This window comes from Salvelinus namaycush, chromosome 19 (genome assembly GCF_016432855.1).
Source record: "Salvelinus namaycush isolate Seneca chromosome 19, SaNama_1.0, whole genome shotgun sequence".
NCBI lineage: Eukaryota > Metazoa > Chordata > Actinopteri > Salmoniformes > Salmonidae > Salvelinus > Salvelinus namaycush.
The window spans coordinates 44,072,236-44,095,121 of NC_052325.1; the positions used below are offsets into that span (position 1 = coordinate 44,072,236).

Here is a 22,886-nt window from a genome sequence, read left to right on the forward strand (position 1 = left end):
ATTAGCCAAAATGATCGGTCGTACCAAAATGTTCCATCTGGATTGTTCTGAAATCTGTCATCTGAATCCTCTTGACCTTTAAGGCGGCCTTTAGTAAAGAGTTGTTCTCAAGGATGTAGAAATCTAATAGGGGAACAAGGTTTCATTAGTTTTAGAAGTGTTTACAATGTGGGCCACTTAATCTAGCGAGATGCAAGTGGAATTATATTAGACTTATATAACGCATAAAGACTTCTCTTTCAGGCCTGAAATGAAATAAAAATCAACTTTAAAGCTTTCAAGAATTTCCGGCACACTTTTTAATGATAATTCTAGTGGGGAGTTGAACAGTGTCCTTGATAACCAACCAGGTGCCAATTGTTTGGCCTTTGAACGGTGCATATGACCAGATGCATTGTATTTTCTAACCCAGAATAAGATGTTTATTGGTTTCCATAAAGACTGTGGTATCATCAAAACACACAAACACTGATGACAGATGGGAATTATTTTGAACTCAACATTGTACTTCAGCATCCAAATAATGAACTAATGTAGCCTGAGTGGTGCTGCCTGCATCTGAGTTTGACCACTGTAACATAATCAGTGTCTGCTGTATACGATTGAGTAGGTGTGCTATTGATCTTGCCACAGCTGGCAGCGCAAATAGCAGACTCACTGGCATGCAGAAGGTTTTCCTTTCGCCAAAGATATCTCATATTTACCAACAACTGCTTGTCAATGGTTGTTTTTAAAAGAAGCCCCCCCTGCCATTTTCTCCACATTGAACTACAAAATGAATTCCTATTGTATCCTTCATTCCAGCCATCTGAGAGGAAACTGAATGGAAAATAATTAATCCGGTATTTTCAATAGAAACCCCAAATCAATAGGCGTCTCATTATGAAACTGCCAAGGCCCCGAAGTTCTCAGCTGTGGATTGGAAGGTTTGTCCAAGTAACCCTGGGCAAATTGATTGCATTTTTTCCACTGCAGCTGTTAACGTTCAAGAGAAAACATTGACAGATATCCAGACATGGACGGTGTAAATGAAAATAAGGAAATTAAGACAGCAGGGGGTCGATTCGCATTGCTAGTTCAGAGTCAACAAGGGTACAAGTGAGAGGGGGAATGGTATTTTTCAACAGCAAATCTTCAATATTTGAACAAAGTGAGCAATGGCTTTTTTTTCCTCTTTTTTTACACTTGTTGGTTCTGGCAAAATGCCAACGTTCCAAGTTCTCGCTAATTCCTTTGAGCAGTTTATGACATGCCTATCAGTTAAGAGAGATTAAGTTGACTTCTTACTGGCATTATTGAGGCTGTGTAAGATCACAGTGGGTGCTCCGGGACCTGTGAGAAAAAAATAAAGGATTAAAAGATTTGAAATTGGTATCCTCAAATCCTTTGAATGGCTGAAGATTTACAATTTGGTGTGACTTGAGTCGACAACTTAAGCTTGAGTCACAAAATACCAGTTTCCCCAAGCAATACACGTTCGAGGAGTAAGACATACAAATGCATCCTATTTGTACATAAAGAGTTACAAAAATAGCATGTCTCAAGCAGGGTAGCATAGTCACAAATACAATACAGCAGCCTTTCCAATCCCCTAGCTGCTGTCACAACCACTGTAACCAATTTTACCTCCACTTCTTTACCAATTACAGTCAGTAGTTAAAGGTAATTCAAACTGCCTCTAATAACCCAGGCCTTTCAGATTAAGTCAATTATATTCAGCGCCCATTGGAAGACACCCAATCTGAGGTTAATAAGATCAAGCGGATACCTCGGGTGATACCCCGACCCTCTACAAATCACTGTTCACTCAGGCTAGCCCTTCCGTTTGAATAATACTAGCCGAGGTAATGGTGATTTAACAGCCACACACTATTAACAGGAATGGTAAACATATGAGGCTTTTAAAGCCCAACACGGTGTAACGTTCGTTGTTTGAAGGAGACCAAGGCGCAGCGTAATTTGTGGTCATCATATTAATTTAAATGAGAACCAGCAACAAAATAACAAAGTGAAACCAAAACGAACGAACCGTTCCATAGGCTACAAGAGCTGTACAAAACAAGATCCCACAATATAGGTGGAAAAAAGGCTACCTAAGTATGATTCCCAATCAGAGACAACGATAGACAGCTGCCTCTGATTGGGAACCACACTCGGCCAAACACAAAGAAATACAAAACATAGAATGCCCACCCCACATCACACCCTGACCTAACCAAATAGAGAAATTAAACAGCTCTCTAAGGTCAGGGCGTGACACACGGATCAATGAAGAAGAAGCAAAGTTTCATTTTCACCCCTAAAGCAAGTTTTATCATGTCTTACATGGTTGTTGTTTTTCTTAGAAAATATAATAAGAGAGAATTCACAACAATGCACCATTAAAACATTCGAGGAGCAATGGCTCTCAAGGAAATTGCAAACTCAGCAAAGGAAAAGGGCACTTGTACCTGCTCGACAATGGTAATGATATCCGTTGCGTTTAATGGAGGGAATTAACTAGCTTTAATACGCTTGTTGAGGAGAGTGGTCATGACAAACTGCTTGGTTTTTACTGAATTTAGCCTTATCCTCAGATGACGTGCTAACTGCATTGTGTTTATAGCTCAAAAACAGGATAGTACATTTTGCCCATTAACTCATGGTGCACAAGACAAACGCACCCAAGCATACAGTCCAAATACATGTGGTTAAAACAAACCTAAACAATAAACAACCGCAGTGGCAATAAACTCTTTTTAATGCGCTGTGTGTGCATGGCACAATAACAGCACGTAAAGCAATTATACACAATAGAGCGGCTAATTTTATTTTGAATTGTTTGATAGTGTCTCTACACTAAATGTTCAATAATGACAGATTGCCAAAGGCAAACTCCTGACATCTGTCAAATGGATTGTGACTCACAGGGCCAATGATACATAATAGTAGACTAAATTGGAACTAGACACTGAGTTAACAAAACATTGCTCTTTCCATGACACAGACTGACCAGGTGAATCCAGGTGAAAGCTACTCTATGATCCCTTATTGATGCTACTTGTTAAATCCACTTCAATAAGTGTAAATGAAGAGGAGGAGAAATATCAAAGGATTTTTAAGCCTTGAGACAATTGATACATAGATTGTGTATGTGTGCCATTCAGAGGGTGAATGGGCAAGACAAAATATTTAAGTGCCTTTTAAAGGGGTATGGTAGTAGGTGCCAGCTGTACCGGTCGGGGTGTGTCAAGAGCTGCAAAGCTGCTGGGTTTTTCACACTCAACAGTTTCCTATGTATCAAGAATGGTCCACTACCCAAACTACGTCCAGCCAATTTGACACAACTGTGGGAAGCATTAGACTCAACATGGGCCAGGACCCCTGTGGAACTTATTCGACACCTTGTAGAGTCCATTCCCCAATGAATTGGGTGCAACTCAATATTAGGAAGGTGTTCCTGGAGTTAATTTTCATATTATTTCATATTAGACACTTTATCACAACAAGATCATCTACACGCAAAAATAAGATAATTCCCAGCACACATTGCAAGAACTCCCCCCAGCAATGACGTGTCTCTGGCCTTTTAAAGGAAAGATTCACCCATTTTGTAATGTTCTATTGTTGATGTGCATCCCTGAGTGATGTTCTATTGATTTCCTGTGTCATTCCATGTTTTCATGTGTATGTGAGTTATTGGAGTTCAAGCAGGCAGAAATCCGGCAGGTATGACGTAGCACTGTGATAAAGTCCCTCTCACTACACTGGAAGTTAATAGGAATAGGATTTTAGATCGCGGAAACGTCTATCATAAATGTCAAAATTCAATACTGGCCGATGTCATAGGTCGGTAGGATGTTCTCTCGAATGAGCCATTGATCATATTTTTTTTAGATATTCCTACCTCGAGAAATTTTTCATTTAACGGAGGGTCTAGCACATTTTTCCTATTTGTCTGCCTCTTTAGTCCAGGGTGCAATAGGAGTCCAATGGATGACGCATAACGCCCGACCCAGCAGACTGTCAACCAACCGTGTTCACGTTGTCATGCTGCGTCACGTGGTTGCTAAGCTAATTGTCATGCAATCCCTTCTCAAAGTCAGTGTATATGTCGAGAAACGTGCCTATTTTCCTCAAAAGTACGTAATGACACGATTCCAAAGCTACAGTGGCTTGCGAAAGTATTTACACCCCCTTGGTATTTTTCCTATTTTGTTGCCATACAACCTGGAATTGAAATGGATTTTGGGGGGGGGGGGTTGTATCATTTGATTTACATAACATGCCTACCACTTTGAAGATGCAAAATATTGGCAACCAAGAAATAAGACAAAAAAACAGGAAACTTGAGCGTGCATAACTATTCACCTCCCCCCCCCCCACACCTTTTGCAGCAATTACAGCTGCAAGTCTCTTGGGGTATGTCTCTATAAGCTTGGGACATCTAGCCACTTGGATTTTTGCCCATTCTTCAAGGCAAAACTGCTCCAGCTCCTTCAAGTTGGATGGATTCCGCTGATGTACAGCAATATTTAAGTCATACCACATATTCTCAATTTTATTGAGGTCTGGGCTTTGACTAGGGCATTCCAAGACATTTAAATGTTTCCCCTTAATCTTCTCAATAGGGGGTGCTATTTGCACTTTGTAATAATTTCGTTCCCAAATTAAACTGCCTCGTACTCAATTCTTGCTCGTACAATATGCATATTATTATTACTATTGGATAGAAAACACTCTCTAGTTTCTAAAACCGTTTGAATTATATCTGTGAGTGAAACAGAACAGGAGTTGGAGCACTTTTCCTATGAGGATGTGAGAATGCTGAAATCCGCTTGCTGTTCTGAGATCTGTTTATAAATCTGCCTGTCTTCTATTGGTTGAGATGCACTGCATACGTCTTCCCCTGGGTGTCAGCGAATAGTGAGAGTTGAAATGGGGTTGCTAGGCAGAACTGAGAGCTTATAAATGGCCTGGGAAAAAAGTGTCCGGCCTTTGTTCACTTCGCTCTGACGCAGGAAGGACATCTGGCTGTGGCTCTAGAACGCTCCGGTTATAGGCCTTAGATATATCCGGTCATGTTTTTATTCGTTATAGGTGTTAAAGACATCATAAGGTAGTTAATTTAAACCGACTTATAGCAGTTTATATCAGTTTATTGTGATTTTCTGGAATTTCTTTGTCACGCGCTATCACGAGTTGGACACCTCTCCGGCACATAGCTAGCGTTAGCTGCTAATTCTACAGGAGAAGAGGACATCTTTCAACCAAAAGAAGATTGTTCTGGAGAAAGGACACCTTGCCCAAGATTCTGATGGAAGCTCATCAAATAGTAAGAAGTCTTTATGCTGTTAATTCGTATTTATGTTGACAAATGTTAAACAATAATTCCGCCATGAATTTCGGTGCGGTCTCGCTTTAGCGCACGCTGTATGCGCAGTAACGTTAATTTAAAAAATCTAACACAGCGGTTGCATTAAGAACTAATGTATCTTTCATTTGCTGTCCAACCTGTATTTTTTAGTCAAGTTTATGAATAGTTATCGATTAGATTAGGTGCCTCTCTTACGATCGCTAACCTTTGCTGCTGGTAAATGGTGTTGTGTTTCTGGCTATTGTGGTAAGCTAATATAATGCTATATTGTGTTTTTGCTGTAAAACACTTAAAAAATCTGAAATATTGGCTGGATTCACAAGATGTTTGTCTTTCATTTGCTGTACGCTGTGTATTTTTCAGAAATGTTTTATGATGAGTATTTAGGTAATTCACGTTGCTCTCTGTAGTTATTCGTCGCTTTGGTGAGAGTTGTGATGGTGGCTGCAATGGTAAACTATGATTTATACCTGAAATATGCACATTTTTCTAACAAAACATATGCTATACAATAAATATGTTATCAGACTGTCATCTGATGAAGTTGTTTCTTGGTTAGTGGCAATTTATATCTTTATTTGGTCGAATTTGTGATAGCTACTGATGCAGTAAAAAAATGGTGGAGTAAAAAAAGTGGTGTCTTTTGCTAACGTGGTTAGCTAATAGATTTACATATTGTGTCTTCCCTGTAAAACATTTTAAAAATCAGAAATGATGGCTGGATTCACAAGATGTGTATCTTTCATCTGGTGTCTTGGACTTGTGATTTAATGATATTTAGATGCTAGTATTTACTTGTGACGCTATGCTAGGCTATGCTAGTCAGCTTTTTTACTGATGGGGGTGCTCCCGGATCCGGGATTGGGAGGAAATAGAGGTTAAACCACTTGAGTGTTGCTTTAGCAGTATGCTTAGGGTCATTGTCCTGCTGGAAGGTGAACCTCTGTCCCAGTCTCAAATCTCAGGAAGACTGAAACAGGTTTCCCTCAAGAATTTTCCAGTATTTAGCTCTGCCACCACCATGATTCACTGTGGGGATGCTGTTCTCGGGGTGATGGGAGGTGTTCGGTTTGCGCCAGACATAGCGTTGTCCTTGATGGCCAAAAAGCTCCATTTTAGTCTCATCTGACCAGAGTACCTTCTTCCATATATTTGGGGAGTCTCCCACATGCCTTTTGGCGAACACCAAACGTGTTTGCTTATTCTTTTCTTTAACCAATGACTTTTTTCTGGCCACTCTTCCGTAAAGCCCAGCTCTGTGGAGTGTACGGCTTAAAGTTGTCCTATGGACAGATACTCCAATCTCCGCTGTGGAGCTTTGCAGCTCCTTCAGGGTTATCTTTGGTCTCTTTGTTGCCTCTCTGATTAATGCCCTCCTTGCCTGGTCCGTGAGTTTTGGTGGGCGGCCCTCTCTTGGCAGGTTTGTTGTGGTGCCATACTCTTTTCATTTTTTAATAATGGATTTAATGGTGCTTCGTAGGATGTTCAAAGTTTCTGATATTTTTTTAGAACCCAACCCTGATCTGTACTTCTCCACAACTTTGTCCCTGACCTGTTTGGAGAGCTCCTTGGTCTTCATGGTGCTGCTTGCTTGGTGGTGCCCCTTGCTTAGCGGTATTGCAGAACAGGTGTATATATACTGTGATCATGTGACACTTAAATAAAGTCCACCTGTGTGCAATCTAACTAAATATGTGACTTCTGAAAAGTAATTTGTTGCACCAGATCTTATTTAGGGGCTTCATAGCAAAGGGGGTGAATACATTTGCATGCATCACTTTTCTGTTTTACACTTTTTTGAATTTTTTTAAACAAGTTTTTTTTGTTCATTTCACTTCACCAAATTGGACTATTTTGTGTATGTACATTACATGAAATCCAAGTAAGATCTACTTAAATTACAGGTTGTAATGCAACAAAATAGGAAAAACGCCAAGGAGGATGAATACTTTTGCAAGGCACTGTATATGATATTGCAGATAGGAAGTAAATTATTCCATTCCACTGACACCTGCCTCCTATATCTGACTGACCACATAAGGAAGTAGACGGGGGGATATTTTGTGTTATGGTTATGTTAGATCTCCAAAAGGGGTTTGATACAGTGGATCATGAGATTCTGTTATTCAAACTAAGAGCCATGGGCTTCAACAACTTAGCAGTAAAATAGGTCAGCTCTTACCTGTAAGGAAGAAAACAGACGGTGGATGTGGATGGGACCCTGTCTAAACCCAAAATCTTGAACTGCGGGGTACCCCAAGGGAGTGTGCTGGGTCCACTTTTATTTCTGTTGTATATAAATGATCTGATATCTGCCTGTACATGTGACCTTTTCTGCACTGTTGGTTTCCCACAAAGACAAAAATGTGGTTGAGAAAGCCCTCAGTGCTGAACTTCTGAATGTCATTAAATGGCTATATGACAAAAAGCTGTCAGTCCATCTTGTTCGGGTCCAAAGTGAAACTGAGGAAATCCCCAGATTTTAAGGTGGTAGTAGGTGACATAGTAGTCACAGAAAAAGACTCTGTTAAGTATCTTGGATGTGTGCTAGATAACATTCTGACAGGGGAGAGTATGGCACAAAATGTTATCGCCAAACTGATCCATAAAATTAGCTTCCTGGCTAGAACCTCCAAATATCTGGATAAGAACGCAATGGGGACATTGGCAGGGGCTCTTGTTCAGTGCCACTTCAACTCTGCATGCTCTTCCTGGTACAATAGTGCCCCCAAGATATAAAAAAATTAATTGCAGACATCTCAGAACAAATTAGTCAGGATTATTCTTAAACTTCCAGCACTTATACATCTTGACTACTCCCACTTTGAAAATTGTTCCTTGTACATAAGATTGTCCACTGTATGGTCCCCAGGTACTTATGTAACTACTTTAACTTAGTAAGGGATAACCATAACTATTCAACTAGAAGGAGTCAAACTGACGTTGTTCCTTTAAGATTTAAAAGTGGTACAGGGAAAGAAACATTTTTATACTCAGCTGCCATTCTTTGGAATAATCTTCCAAAGAATTTCAAACTTATAACCTCCATAGGTAGTTTCAAGTTCTCACTGAAAAAAATTGCTAAATAGTAGCATGTCTTTAAAGTGAGTGGTAAGATTAAAGTAGGTGGCGGAGAGGAAAATGCTCGGGATAATCCCTAATATATATATATATATATATCTTCTATATATATTAGGGATTGATTGTTCATATATTAAGGGTATGTGAGACTGTCATTGTGTCTGTCATTGTCTGTTGTCATTACAATTGCCGCCTAACCTTGTTGTAGTCCCACTTGCATCTTCAAAAGGACAACAATGGAAATAAGCTGTTAAACTTAATTGTGTTATCCTTGATGATTTTCTTAAAATTGTATGTGGAGGCGTCACCAGCTGGAGCGCCCTTATGTATGGATTTTACAAATTGCCAAATAAATTAAACCAATCAATCAATATAATATACACTACCGTTCAAAAGTTTGTGGTCACTTAGAAATGTCCTTGTTATCCATAAACACATACATGAAATGAGGTGCTAAATGAATAGGAAATATAGTCAAGACGTTGACAAGGTTATAAATAATTAGATTTCACCCCATGCTTCCTGAAGCACATCCCAAAAATTGGATTGGCTTGATGGGCACTTCTTGCGTACCATACGGCCAAGCTGCTCCCACAACAGCTCAATAGGGTTGAGATTCGGTGACTGTGCTGGCCACTCCATTATAGATATAATACCAGCTGACTGCTTCTTCCCTAAATAGCTCTTGCATAGTTTGGAGCTGTGCTTTGGGTCATTGTCCTGTTGTAGGAGGAAATTAGCTCCAATTAAGCACCGTCCACAGGGTATGGCATGGCGTTGCAAAATGGAGTGATAGCCTTCCTTCTTCAAGATCCATTTTACTCTGTACAAAACTCCCACTTTACCACCACCAAAGCACCCCAGACCATCACATTGCCTCCACCATGCTTGACAGATGGCGTCAAGCACTCCTCCAGCATCTTTTCATTTTTCTGCGTCTCACGAATGTTCTTCTTTGTGATCTGAACACCTCAAACTTAGATTTGTCTGTCCAGTGTCTGTATTCTTTTTCCCATCTTAATCTTTTCTTTTTATTGGCCAGTCTGAGATATGGCTTTTTCTTTGGAACTCTGCCTAGAAGGCCAGCATCCTGGAGTCGCCTCTTCACTGCTGACATTGAGACTGGTGTTTTGCGGGTACTATTTAATGAAGCTGCCAGTTGAGGACTTGTGAGGTGTCTGTTTCTCAAACTAGACACTCTAATGTACTTGTCCTCTTGCTAGTTGGTCACCGGGTCCTGCCGCTCCTCTTTCTATTCTGGTTAGAGCCAGTTTGTTCTGTGAAGGGAGTAGTACACAGCGTTGTACGAGATCTTCAGTTTCTTGGTAATTTCTCGCATGGAATAGCCTTCATTTCTTAGAACAAGAACAGACTGAAGAGTTTCAGAATAAAGTTAATTGTTTCTGGCCATTTGGAGCCTGTAATCAAACCCACAAATGCTGATGCTCCAGATACTCAACTAATCTAAAGAAGGCCAGTTTTATTGCTTCTTTAATCAGAACAACAGTTTTCAGCTGTGCTAACATAATTGCAAAAGGGTTTTCTAATGATATATTAGCCTTTTAAAATGATAAACTTGGATTAGCTAACACAACGTGCCATTGGAACACAGGAGTGATGGTATGCTGATAATGGGCCTCTGTACACCTATGTAGATATTCCATAACAATCTGATGTTTCCAGCTGCAATAGTCATTTACAACATTAATAATGGCTACACTGTATTTCGGATCAATTTGATGTTATTTTAATGGACAAAAAAGGACATTTCCAGGTGACCCCAAACTTTTCAACGGTAGTGTATATCCCTGGTATAAAATCACATTCTGTTTGTGTCTCTAACGTATCTCTTCAGTGTATGTTTAGGAGCCGGTTATGTTCGCTTTTAGCATTACTATCCTACTATCACATTGGTGTTAGCATATGATATACCTTACAGGGAAACACTGAGCAGTTAGAGGAAACGCTGTACTTTTGCTGGATCTGATAATGAATCTTATATGTACTGTGTCTCTGATCCTGAATCTACGTCTAAGCGGATGATGCATTGGTTGGGTTTAACTAATGACCTAGCTGGCATAACTTCACGGTTTCAAATAATGAATGGTTGGTTGATGTTGGTCCCTAATGTCTTGAAATTACCTCTCAAAGAAAGTTGATGCTTTGGTTTCCTAAGCTCTATCAATATTTATCTAGCTTCAACAAAGACAGATGAGGGGTGCTAGCATGTAGATCAATATTAGCCTTCAGAATGATGCACTGCTTGTGTTAGAATTTAGCTTAGCTGACTAACATTTAAAGAGCAAAATGACATGTTTGCATTAGCCTGTTAGTGCTGTCTTGGCGCTATGGAGCACTACTATACAATGGACTGTCTGTGTTAGCATTGAGCTAAGCTGGATAACTTTTACAGTGTATAATGACATGTTTACTTTGCATTGGCCTGCTAGTGCTATCTTGGTGGTAAAGAGTGGAATCCAATGCACTGAGTTAGCATTTAGCTACTCAGCATTTAGCTCGGCTAGCTTACCTTTACAGTGGAGGATGATATGCTTATCATTGGGGCTTATCTCGGCATTAAAGAACAGACAGTGCGCCTTATTTAGCTCACACGTCAGACAGTGTCGAGGGAACAACCCGACAGTCTTCACACTGAAAGGAAGGGGAAGACGGAAGATTAGGCGGCCGTTTTAACATCCACTGCAAACCCCAAAGAACAGGCCTATAGAGTATCTAGCACCTGTGGTGTTTGCAGTTGGCATATGATATTTACACTCTACATAAATGAGGAGACAAGCAATGTTGAGGTTGGGAGCTTCACGTCATTGGTTCACCTGAAAGCATTTTAAATGTAATTAAGCCGATTCTCCCTTATCAAAAGAGCAGCTGAATTTGGAAAAGGTTTGTTGAAAAATGTAATTATCATAACCTAATGTGCCTTTGCAACCTCCATACGCTTTATGAAACAAGTATCATCCAGTATACACGATCTTACATCAGAGTGTCTCTATATTTCTGTAAGCACAAAACCTCAGATGTTTGCTGTTGTTATGACATGTTCTTCGCGAAAAGAAAAATTACAGAATATGAGAGGGACTGTAAATCAAAGGGGAGCTGTCAAAAGCAAGATTCAGGACAGGTTGCTAAATGAGTCACCTGAAAAGCTGTCTTCTTCGCGGTGAGCCTTCAGTGCTGAGAAAATATCTGTATAGAAGAAACAAATAAGTTAATTGAGTCTCAAAGAAACCCAGTGGCCTTTGCTAACAAGGTTATGCCATAAATACACTCTCAAGCTCAGCTTTGTGCCTGCAACATGTCATATTTAGATGAGAAATAAACCTGATACTTTCAAATAAGCAGCATTTGTCTGTGTACTTCATACGCAAATGACACTCAGTCTTGAGGCAATATGCATGAGGTTTATGAGTGTCAAGTTGAGAAGAGAAAAATCTGCCTATCAAGCTACAATAACATACAGGTACCATACAGTTTCACACTCAAGGTTCTATGTTTTACGATGCAAAATGCAATGTCCATTCTTAAACCTCCTTTTCCCACCATGCACTATGGCGTGCTGTCTATGATTTGCAGTTACATTGGTCTGAGATTTTGATTCGGAATGTACCTGACACCACAACTCTTACAAGAGTAATGACACAAAGCCCCTCATAACATACAATCAAGTTCACTGTGATAACAATGATGTTTTCTGTTTGTGCTGTCGTCAACTCCTCTACAGCATTCATTCATCATTCCATACATGCACATAATGTGATCTGTCGAACCAGACTAGCTGCTGCATATGTATGAGATACCTTTGTGTCAAGAACTGATGAGGAATGTGTTGAATTATGATTCATGTCATTGTATAGTCAATGCAGGCATTATTACATATGGGACTCATATCAACATGGCTGCAGATGCTCAACTGTCTATCACCTATCCATATAAGAGTCATATACAGTGAGGTCCAAAAATATTTTGACAGTGACACATTGGTCACACTTTATTTGGATAGTCCATCTGTAGATACTATCTTTTGATAAGCAACTACTTGCCAGATATACTGTTAGGTTTAGAATAAGGGTTAGGTTAAGGGTTAGGATAAGGGTTAAGGTTAGGACCAAGGTTAGGATTAGTCGATAGTTGAAATGTTACTGAGTCTGTAGATGGTCTGTAGTGCATCGACAGATGGACTATCCAAAAAAAGTCTTACCAATAAATGCTGTGTTGTTTCGTCTCTGTACTCCAGCACTTCGGATTTGAAATTATACAATGAATATGAGGTTTCATTAGTCCACTGACGATACATTCCCAACATGTTTTGCATGTCAGCAGGCAAGTTTTCAAGATATTGTACTTTCAAGAAGCAAAGTGTTCCCTGCAAAATCATCATGAAGATTTAAAAAGTTAGAGGCATAAATGTCATACCCCCCAAAAAATGCAAAGCTTCCCTTGTATTGTTAATGGTGAGAGGTTAGCATTTCTTGGGGGTATGATCTTTGTGCCGCTATACCTTTCTCACTCATTATTATTCACGTTTCATTCAGGATTATCCGTAATCATGGTAGCACCCACATTAATGTGCAAGTATTCAAAACAGTGGAGGTCAGTGCCGTTTATGACAAGGGAGGACTACTTTTTTTCATGAGCACGGCCTTATTTCTATTACAGCATGTTGGATGACTGTCATTCATATTCCATTCACCCAGTTCAATGTAACATCGATAGGTTTAGGCTACTCAAATTGTCCATATACCCATCATGAGGTTGTTCCAACCTAGACTATGAATGAAAGTTTACAACTTGTAATCATTTCGTGTTAGGAATATGGGCCCAAAAATACCATACTTTTGACTACCTTAAAACACATAAGTAAATGTGCCCAAATACTTTTGGTTCCCTTAAATGGGACTGTGTACAAAGAGTTCTGTAATTTCTAAAGAGTTTGCCTCAAATTAAAGCTGACAGTCTGCACTTTAATCATAGTCACTGCATCATTTCAAATCCAAAGTGCTGGAGTACAGAGCCAAAACAGAAAAAAAAAGTCTCACTGTCCAAATAATTTTGTACTTCACTGTACGTACTAAATACCTGAATCCTCATTATTGATTTATTATGCACAGTTCAGAAGAGACACTCACATGTTGTCGTTGCTCTCATCATAGGCCAGGATCTTAGTTACTTCCCAGTTTCCTGATGTTAGATGGCGGATCTCGTTTTGATCTGCTCTGAACTGGAGCAAGGAAGGAGACGAGAAACAGGAAATAAGCTATTATGAGTGTGATCTACAATATCTATTTAAAAAAAGCCTTCCTGTTTTCAGAGTCATCACATCATCCTCATCAAGATCATCATCATCATCCTCATCAAGATCATCATCATTATCATACGTCCTAAGTACTGGTCACTAGCAAGGATTGCAATTTGATGTGGTTGAAGCCACTTTCATTGAGTTATCACATAATATATTTGCAAAAAAAGTACAGTGGCCATTGAGAGATGATGCTCACCACTATGGGCACACAGTAGTAACCCTACCCTCACTTGTGCTGTAATCATGGAGATATTACTCTCACCCCGGTGGAAACTATGGTAACAGAACCCTTTGAGTGGTAACCATGGTGACATGAGTGACCCTCATCAGAGATGTAACCATGGTGACGTGACCCTAGTACCTGTGTGGTGAACATGGCGATGTGATGGAACTCTCCGCGCCCGCCTTGCTTGACGGGCACTGTCAGGAAGAATATGCTGCCATCCCTGGAGAACACTGGTTCCTGGTTCTGCCGAAACAAACACAGCAAACATTTTTAGTTTAGAGTGTTATGACGTCATTACATGATCACAGAGATTGTGTAAAATACACTAGTAATATACAGATGTAGGATCTTAATTTAAACCAGTTTACTACAGCAGGAAAATAATCCTGTAAATATGAATTATTATGTGGATTATAATTCATGGTCATTTTTGTAGGGATTGATACATTTTCTGTTAGGGCAAATCAAGTCTGACATTTTTAAGTGAAATTCTAAACTTTAGAAGCCTTTTTAAAACTCAAATACACTAAAAGTTTGCAATTCTCAGCAACAAAAGAGTAATCAAATTAAGATCCTACATCGGTACAAGTGTAATGGCACTTTAGGCCATTTACTACCATGAGTGCACAACAAAAATCTATTGAATAAGATTGAATGGAACTTTGATTTGATAAGTTTGGCCATTACTGACAAAAGTAAAGATTTTTTACCTGCTTTGAAAGCCAGAGCTCTGAGGTCTCCTCATGCCTCTGAAATAGAACGGCCAAAATGTTAACAGTTAATATTATGTCCCGATTTATAATTGTCCCATATTACATCCCAACCTACTTCAGCAAACCCGAATAGCCGTGGAGCCTGGTTGGAATTAAGCATCCCACAAAGACAGCCCAAAGTCCCTCAAAATCACTCAATTCCCTTTCTTCCCCAATACTTTAACTCTAAAAGCGCCACCATATTTCAACCCCTAAAAGTACCAAAAGTGTTTTGTTTTTCTTTTCAAAAAAATAAATATAAAAATAAAATAAAATAAAATAAATGAAACACTTTCTGTCAAACTCTAACACCTTTTATTTGATTAATCTTCTGTAACACAAGTAAATTGTTTTTAATTCCCCAAAATAAGAATACATTTAAAAATGTTTACATTTTTAAATATTTTGATCAATTTCACCCATAGACACTAATTATGAACATTTGTCTGTTATTTATTCAAAGTGGTTTTTTTCTGTAATACTAAGAGGCTGAGAAATTGGCGAATCTGAGATACTGGTAGGACCTAAAGTGTCCACCGATATGGCCGATTTAGACGATATGGTGGCGTCAGACTTTTAGCTCTAACTTTGGAATGCTATGGGTGATCAACTCAGTTCCAATTGTATCTGAACGATGAGACTCTCAACTTGGTGTAGAGAAATTGACTGAAAGCTAAATATTTATTTACATATATATATATATATATAATTTTTATTATAGTGGCTGCTATGCCCCAAATTTGGTATTGATTCCGCCCATTTTCATACTACCACACATCGCTAGAATACAAAAGACAGATTATGTTTCATTCCTCCATTTTAACACAAGCATCTAGATGAATGTAGTTTTTTGTTGTTGGTTACAAGTTGCTTGACCGAGTATAAAAAAAGGTTTAGAAATTGACATTTTTTGACCCCCTGTTGGTGCTTTTAGGGTTAAAATGCCAAATGGGGAAATCCGGAATCTTTAATCTTTTCTTTGTGTTCTTTAATTTAAAACCCATTGGAGACATGGACAAAAGCCTTGGCAGAGAAATTGAGTCTGCGCCCAGGCGGAGCCGCTTCTTGGCTGGAGCGTCTGTTTGTTTGTGGTCCAGCCGTCTGTGGGGCCTGACCCTGGGACAGTCAAACTGGACTGTGTCCAATAGACTCCCATGTTTTCTCAACAGGAGACCGCAGCTTTGCCCTTTTCCAGACATAGCTTATAATAACACTGTGCAATCATTGCCATCAAAACAAATAGTGGGAAGAATAAGTCTTTACTTAATGAAAACAGTTTGCTGAGATGATCATTTAATAAAGGCTTCCCAGTTGAAAGTAATAGAATAATGAATATGACTTATAGTGTGTGTTTATCTGATAAATGCCACAAGATAATATTTGTATTCAAAGTGGTGGATAAACAGAACAGAAAAAGTGCACCCCTCCACAAGTGTCCTTTAGCATGCATAGTAAAAAGCACACAAAAAAAGCACAACAGCTGATACAGTACTGTCAGATGAGGCATTCGAGTCAATGATATCTTTCCCTTTGGTAGCATAGCAGTAATAAAGTCATTGCATTGTCTGCTCTGTCCTCCCACTGACACAATAACAGAATGACCTCCCCAGGGTGAGTGTGACTGTAACGGCTGTCAATGTCGTTCTCCTCCTCGGACGAGGAGGAGCATGGATCGGACCAAGATGCGGAGTAGGAGGTATTCATGATTTTAATGGCAAACCAACAAACACTACAAATGAACAAAAACAACAAACGTGACTAACCTGTAACAGTCCTGTGTGGCCCAAACGCTAACACAGGAAACAAACACCCACAAATAGCTAAAGCCTATGGCAGCCTTAAATATGGCTCCCAATTAGAGACAACAGAAATCAGCTGTCTCTAATTGAGAACCCATTCCGGCCACCATAGACTTACCTAGAAAACTACACACCCATAGACACAGCTAGATACATACACTCAACACAAAACCATAAACTACAACCAACACCCCCTCTACCATATAATACCCCAAAATACACACATACCCCATGTCACACCCTGACCTAACTAAAATAATAAATAAAACAAATAATACTAAGGCCAGGGCGTGACATAACCCCCCCCCTTAAGGTGCGAACTCCGTGCGCACCAGCACATAGTCTAGGGGAGGGTCTGGGTGGGCTTCCTTCCACGGCGGCGGCTACGGCACTGGTCGTGGTCCCCACCCCACCATAGTCATAAGGGGCAGCACCGGGATAAGGGGCAGCACCAGGATAAGGGGCAGCAGCTCCGGGATAAGGGGCAGCAGCTCCGGGATAAGGGGCAGCAGCTCCGGGATAAGGGGCAGCAGCTCCGGGATAAGGGGCAGCAGCTCCGGGATAAGGGGCAGCAGCTCCGGGATAAGGGGCAGCAGCTCATGACTGGAGGGCAGCTCATGACTGGAGGGCAGCTCATGACTGGAGGGCAGCTCATGACCGGAGGGCAGCTCATGACCGGAGGGCAGCTCCTGACTGGCTGGCGTCTCTGGCGGCTCCTGACTGGCTGGCGTCTCTGGCGGCTCCTGACTGGCTGGCGTCTCTGGCGGCTCCTGACTGGCTGGCGTCTCTGGCGGCTCCTGACTGGCTGGCGTCTCTGGCGGCTCCTGACTGGCTGGCGTCTCTGGCGGCTCCTGACTGGCTGGCGTCTCTGGCGGCTCCTGACTGGCTGGCGTCTCTGGCGGCTCCTGACTGGCTGGCGTCTCTGGCGGCTCCTGACTGGCTGGCGTCTCTGGCGGCTCCTGACTGGCTGGCGTCTCTGGCGGCTCCTGACTGATGGACGGCTCTAGCGGCTCCTGACTGACGGACGGCTCTAACGGCTCGGGACAGACGGGCGGCTCTAATGGCTCGTGGCAGACGGATGGCTCAGACGGCGCTGGGCAGACGGATGGCTCAGACGGCGCTGGGCAGACGGATGGCTCAGACGGCGCTGGGCAGACGGATGGCTCAGACGGCGCTGGGCAGACGGATGGCTCAGACGGCGCTGGGCAGACGGATGGCTCAGACGGCGCTGGGCAGACAGATGGCTCAGACGGCGCTGGGCAGACAGATGGCTCAGACGGCGCTGGGCAGACAGATGGCTCAGACGGCGCTGGGCAGACAGATGGCTCAGACGGCGCTGGGCAGACAGATGGCTCAGACGGCGCTGGGCAGACAGATGGCTCAGACGGCGTTGGGCAGCCGGGCAGTTCAGGCACCGCTGGGCAGACGGGCAGTTCAGGCACCGCTGGGCAGACGGCAGACTCTGGCCGGCTGAGACGCACAATAGGCCTGATGCGTGGTGCCGGAACTGGAGGTACCGGGCTGAGGGCACGCACCTCAGGGCGAGTGCGGGGAGGAGGAACAGGGCTCTGGAGATGCACTGGAAGCCTGGTGCGTGGTGTAGGCACTGGTGGTACTGGGCTGGGGCGGGAAGGTGGCGCCGGATATACCGGACCGTGAAGGAGGACACGCGCTCTTGAGCACCGAGCCTCTCCAACCCTACCAGGTTGGATGGTCCCCGTAGCCCTGCCAGTGCGGCGAGGTGGAATAGCCCGCACTGGGCTATGCAGGCGAACCGGGGACACCACCTGTAAGGCTGGTGCCATGTACGCCGGCCCGAGGAGACGTACTGGAGGCCAGATACGTTGGGCCGGCTTCATGACATCCGGCTCGATGCCCAACCTAGCCCTCCCAGTGCGGCAAGGTGGAATAGCCCGCACTGGGCTAAGCACGCGTACTGGGGACACCGTGCGCTTTACCGCATAACACGGTGTCTGACCAGTACGACGCCCTCTCACTCCACGGTTAGCCCGGGGAGTTGGCTCAGGTAACCAACCCGGCTTCGCCACACTACCCCTTAGCCCCCCCCCAAGAAATTTTTGGGTGAGCCTCTCGGGTTTCCAGCCACTGTGCCTTGCAAGCGCCTCATAATGCCGCCTCTCCGCTTTCGCTGCCTCCAGCTCCGCTTTGGGGCGGCGACACTCCACTGGCTGTGCCCAGGGTCCTTTACCGTCTAGGATCTCCTCCCAAGTCCATTCCTCATCTCTCCATTGCTTTGGTTCTTGCCGTCCTTCTCCAATCCGCTTGGTCCTGGTTTGGTGGGTGTTTCTGTAACGGCTGTCAATGTCGTTCTCCTCCTCGGACGAGGAGGAGCATGGATCGGACCAAGATGCGGAGTAGGAGGTATTCATGATTTTAATGGCAAACCAACAAACACTACAAATGAACAAAAACAACAAACGTGACTAACCTGTAACAGTCCTGTGTGGCCCAAACGCTAACACAGGAAACAAACACCCACAAATAGCTAAAGCCTATGGCAGCCTTAAATATGGCTCCCAATTAGAGACAACAGAAATCAGCTGTCTCTAATTGAGAACCCATTCCGGCCACCATAGACTTACCTAGAAAACTACACACCCATAGACACAGCTAGATACATACACTCAACACAAAACCATAAACTACAACCAACACCCCCTCTACCATATAATACCCCAAAATACACACATACCCCATGTCACACCCTGACCTAACTAAAATAATAAATAAAACAAATAATACTAAGGCCAGGGCGTGACAGTGACCTAGTCTCAACATTACCAAGCCCCCCACCCCCTACCCAGCATGCCTCTCACCTTAACACAGGCCCCCGTGGTGGTCTCACATACGGTCAGGATGGACACATTCTGGGCACGGTTCATCCACCTGACCGTCGTCTTGGTTTTACTGATCCAATTGACCATGGCCACATAGTGCTCCCTACGAGAAAGAACAACCACAGTTGTTATTGTCTGAAACATGGACCATGGCCACATAGTGCTCCCTACGAGAGAGAACAACCACAGTGGTTATTGTCTGAAACATGGACCATGGCCACATAGTGCTCCCTACGAGAGAGAACAACCACAGTGGTTATTGTCTGAAACATGGACCATGGCCACATAGTGGTCCCTACGAGAGAGAACAAACACAGTTGTTATTGTCTGAAACATGGCCCATGGCCACATAGTGCTCCCTACGAGAGAGAACAACCACAGTGGTTATTGTCTGAAACATGGCCCATGGCCACATAGTGCTCCCTACTAGAGAGAACAACCACAGTTGTTATCGTCTGAAACATGGCCCATGGCCACATAGTGCTCCCTCCGAGAGAGAACAACCACAGTTGTTATTGTCTGAAACATGGCCCATGGCCACATAGTGCTCCCTACGAGAGAGAACAACCACAGTTGTTATTGTCTGAAACATGGCCCATGGCCACATAGTGCTCCCTACGAGAGAGAACGGACAGAAGTTGTTATCATCTGCAACATGTACCATGACCTAGTCCCTCCAAATAGCGAACTTTCCAATATGTGTTTTCATTATTCCATGCAGTAAATCACACCTTAGTTTGAGGTTGTCTGGTGGTGTGAGCTCCTGTGTGTGTGTCGGCCCGTACAGATTCACCACGTATAACTTCACTGTGGGGTTGGGTTGACCAGCCTGAAAACAGAATCAGTCCTTTAGATATTGTAGCACCATTAAACATTATGAATCACAGATTAAAAACACCACACGAAGGCAATCACAATATCAACTAAACAAACAATTGCATAATTACATTGTAGTTATGTAGAGTAATTTATACTGTATATGTGCTACCAACATAAAAAACGACTTCAAAACATTCTGAAACAATGGATGATGATAATAGTAACACATTAGAATCATTGAACACATGCCCTAACAATGAATAATAGCTATGGCTTTACACAATACAACGCATAATATCAACTCGTTTTATTTAACGGTGATACAAATGTTAATGGTTATGAAAGAAAATGAGAAAAACAGCATGACTAAAGTTATCACCTCATTTACACGCAGCACTGGATTTAGCCTAACCATGTTTAAACCTGAATAAGAATCACAAAGGTTGGCCTTGAACAATGCATGAAGATATGAACCAAAGCCTGTATAAGCCCCAATAGAGAATGAATAGTCCTCTTATAGGCACTGCTACAGCACAGTATTTTATTGACCTTTTCTAATGCTAATCCTCCCTAATAGAGTAGCAATGCTTTTTCTACATCCAGTGTCATATTCACTGTTGGCACTCAACCCTAAATGCCATATGCCAAGCTCTACTGGTTCTCACCCTCGGTATGGATTCTGCCGCTTCTAGTTTAACCTTGGGCCAAGAACACATGGCCGGATTGGCCTCACACTGGGCCACAGTGCTGTGTTGCAAGAGGCGGACAAAAAGCAGGAAGAGGGATCATTTATGTATCCTCAGTTATCTAATTATCAATGTAGAAACAGAGGACACAGGGTTTGTGTCCCAAATGGTACCCTATTAATTTCATAGTACATTACTGGTACCATTGGCCCCTGGTCAAAGTAGTGCATTATATAGGGAAAAGGGTGTACATTGGGACGCACCCAGGACTGGGGGAAAAACAGACATCTGGTGGGGAGTTTCAGTCTTAATTGCTGCAGGAAAGGGACACTGTTTGGATGGATCTTCCTGTACCTTGAAGTTCAGACATGCTGTGGGTCTTAGAATTATAGTGAATTATAGTGGTAATGGATTTGCTGTTTTAAACTGTAAATAACTCAAAGTACATTTATACTACCGGTCAAAAGTTTTAGAACACCTACTCATTCAAGGGTTTTTATTTATTTTTTACTATTTTCTACAATGTAGAATAATAGTGAAGACATCAACACTATGAAATAACACAAAAGGAATCATGTAGTAACCAAAAAAGTGTTAAACAAATCAAAATATATTTTACATTTGAGATTCTTCAAAGTAGCCACCATTTGCCTTGATGACAGCTTTTCACACTCTTGGAATTCTCTCAACCAGCTTCACCTGGAATGCTTTATCAACAGTCTTGAAGGAGTTCCCACATATGCTGAGTTCCCACATATGCATTTTCTCAACCAGCTTCATGAAGTAGTCACCTGGAATGCATTTCAATTAACAGGTGTGCCTTAGTTAATTTGTGGAAATTCTTTCCTTAATGCGTTTGAGCCAATCAGTTGTGTTGTGCAAGGTGTGTGTGTGTGTGTGTGGGGGGGGGGGGGGGGGGGGGGGGGTGTATACAGAAGATAGGCCTATTTGGTAAAATAAGCAAATAGAAACGACAGTCCATCATTGCTTTAAGACATGAAGGTCAGTCAATACGGAACATTTCAATAACTTTTAAAGTTTCTTCAAGTGCAGTCCAAAAACCATCAAGCGCTAAGATGAAACTGGCTCTCATGAGGACTGCCACAGGAATGGAAGACCCAGAGTTCATTAGGATAAGTTCATTAGACTTACCAGCCTCAGAAATTGCAGCCTAAATAAATGCTTCACAGAGTTCAAGTAACAGACACATCTCAACATCAACATCCACTACTAAAGGACACCAATAATAAAAAGAGACTGGCTTGGGCCAAGAAACACAAGCAATGGTCGTTAGATAGGTGGAAATCTGTCCTTTGGTCTGGAGTACAAATTAGAGATTTTTGGTTCCAATCGTCGTGTCTTTGTGAGACGTGGTGTTGGTGTACGGATGATCTCTGCATGTGTATTTCCCACCGCAAAACATGGAGGAGGAGGTGTCATGGTGTGGGGGTGCTTTGCTGGTGACACTGTCTGTGATTTATTTAGAATTCAAGGCAAACTTAACCAGCATGGCTATCACAGCATTCTGCAGCGATTCGCCATTCCATCTGGTTTGTGCTTAGTGGGACTATCATTTGTTTTTCAACAGGACAATGACCCAACACACCTCCAGGCTGTGTAAGGGATATTTGACCAAGAAGGAGAGTGATGGAGTGCTGCATCAGATGACCTGGCCTCCATAATCCCCCGATCTCAACCAAATTGAGATGGTTTGGGATTAGTCGGACCACAGAGTGAAGGAAAAGCAGCTATGTGGGAACTCCTTCAAGACTGTTGAAAAAGCATTCCAGGTGAAGCTGGTTGAGATAATTCCAAGAGTGTGCAAAGCTGTCATCAAGGCAAAGGGTGGCTATTTGAAGTATCTCAAATAGAAAACACATTTTTGGTTACTACATGATTCCATATGTGTTATTTCATAGTTTTGATGACTTCACTATCATTCTACAATGTAGAAAATAGTAAAAACCTTTGACCGGTAGTGTATCTAATTGT

General features: G+C 42.2%; 1 protein-coding gene across 1 annotated transcript in view; it reads right to left on the bottom strand.

Moving 5' to 3' along the window:
- The window catches only part of LOC120064031 (inactive dipeptidyl peptidase 10-like), a 99,151-nt gene that overhangs the window by 8,576 nt on the left and 67,689 nt on the right, over positions 1-22,886 (bottom strand). The window contains exons 9-17 of the mRNA XM_039014339.1: positions 20,121-20,218; positions 19,369-19,492; positions 14,691-14,729; positions 14,116-14,223; positions 13,582-13,673; positions 11,594-11,641; positions 10,968-11,089; positions 1,288-1,332; positions 25-123 (exon numbers count right to left, since the gene is read on the bottom strand). Coding sequence (XP_038870267.1) covers positions 25-123; positions 1,288-1,332; positions 10,968-11,089; positions 11,594-11,641; positions 13,582-13,673; positions 14,116-14,223; positions 14,691-14,729; positions 19,369-19,492; positions 20,121-20,218 — 775 coding nt within the window. The remainder of the gene's footprint in view (positions 1-24; positions 124-1,287; positions 1,333-10,967; positions 11,090-11,593; positions 11,642-13,581; positions 13,674-14,115; positions 14,224-14,690; positions 14,730-19,368; positions 19,493-20,120; positions 20,219-22,886) is intronic.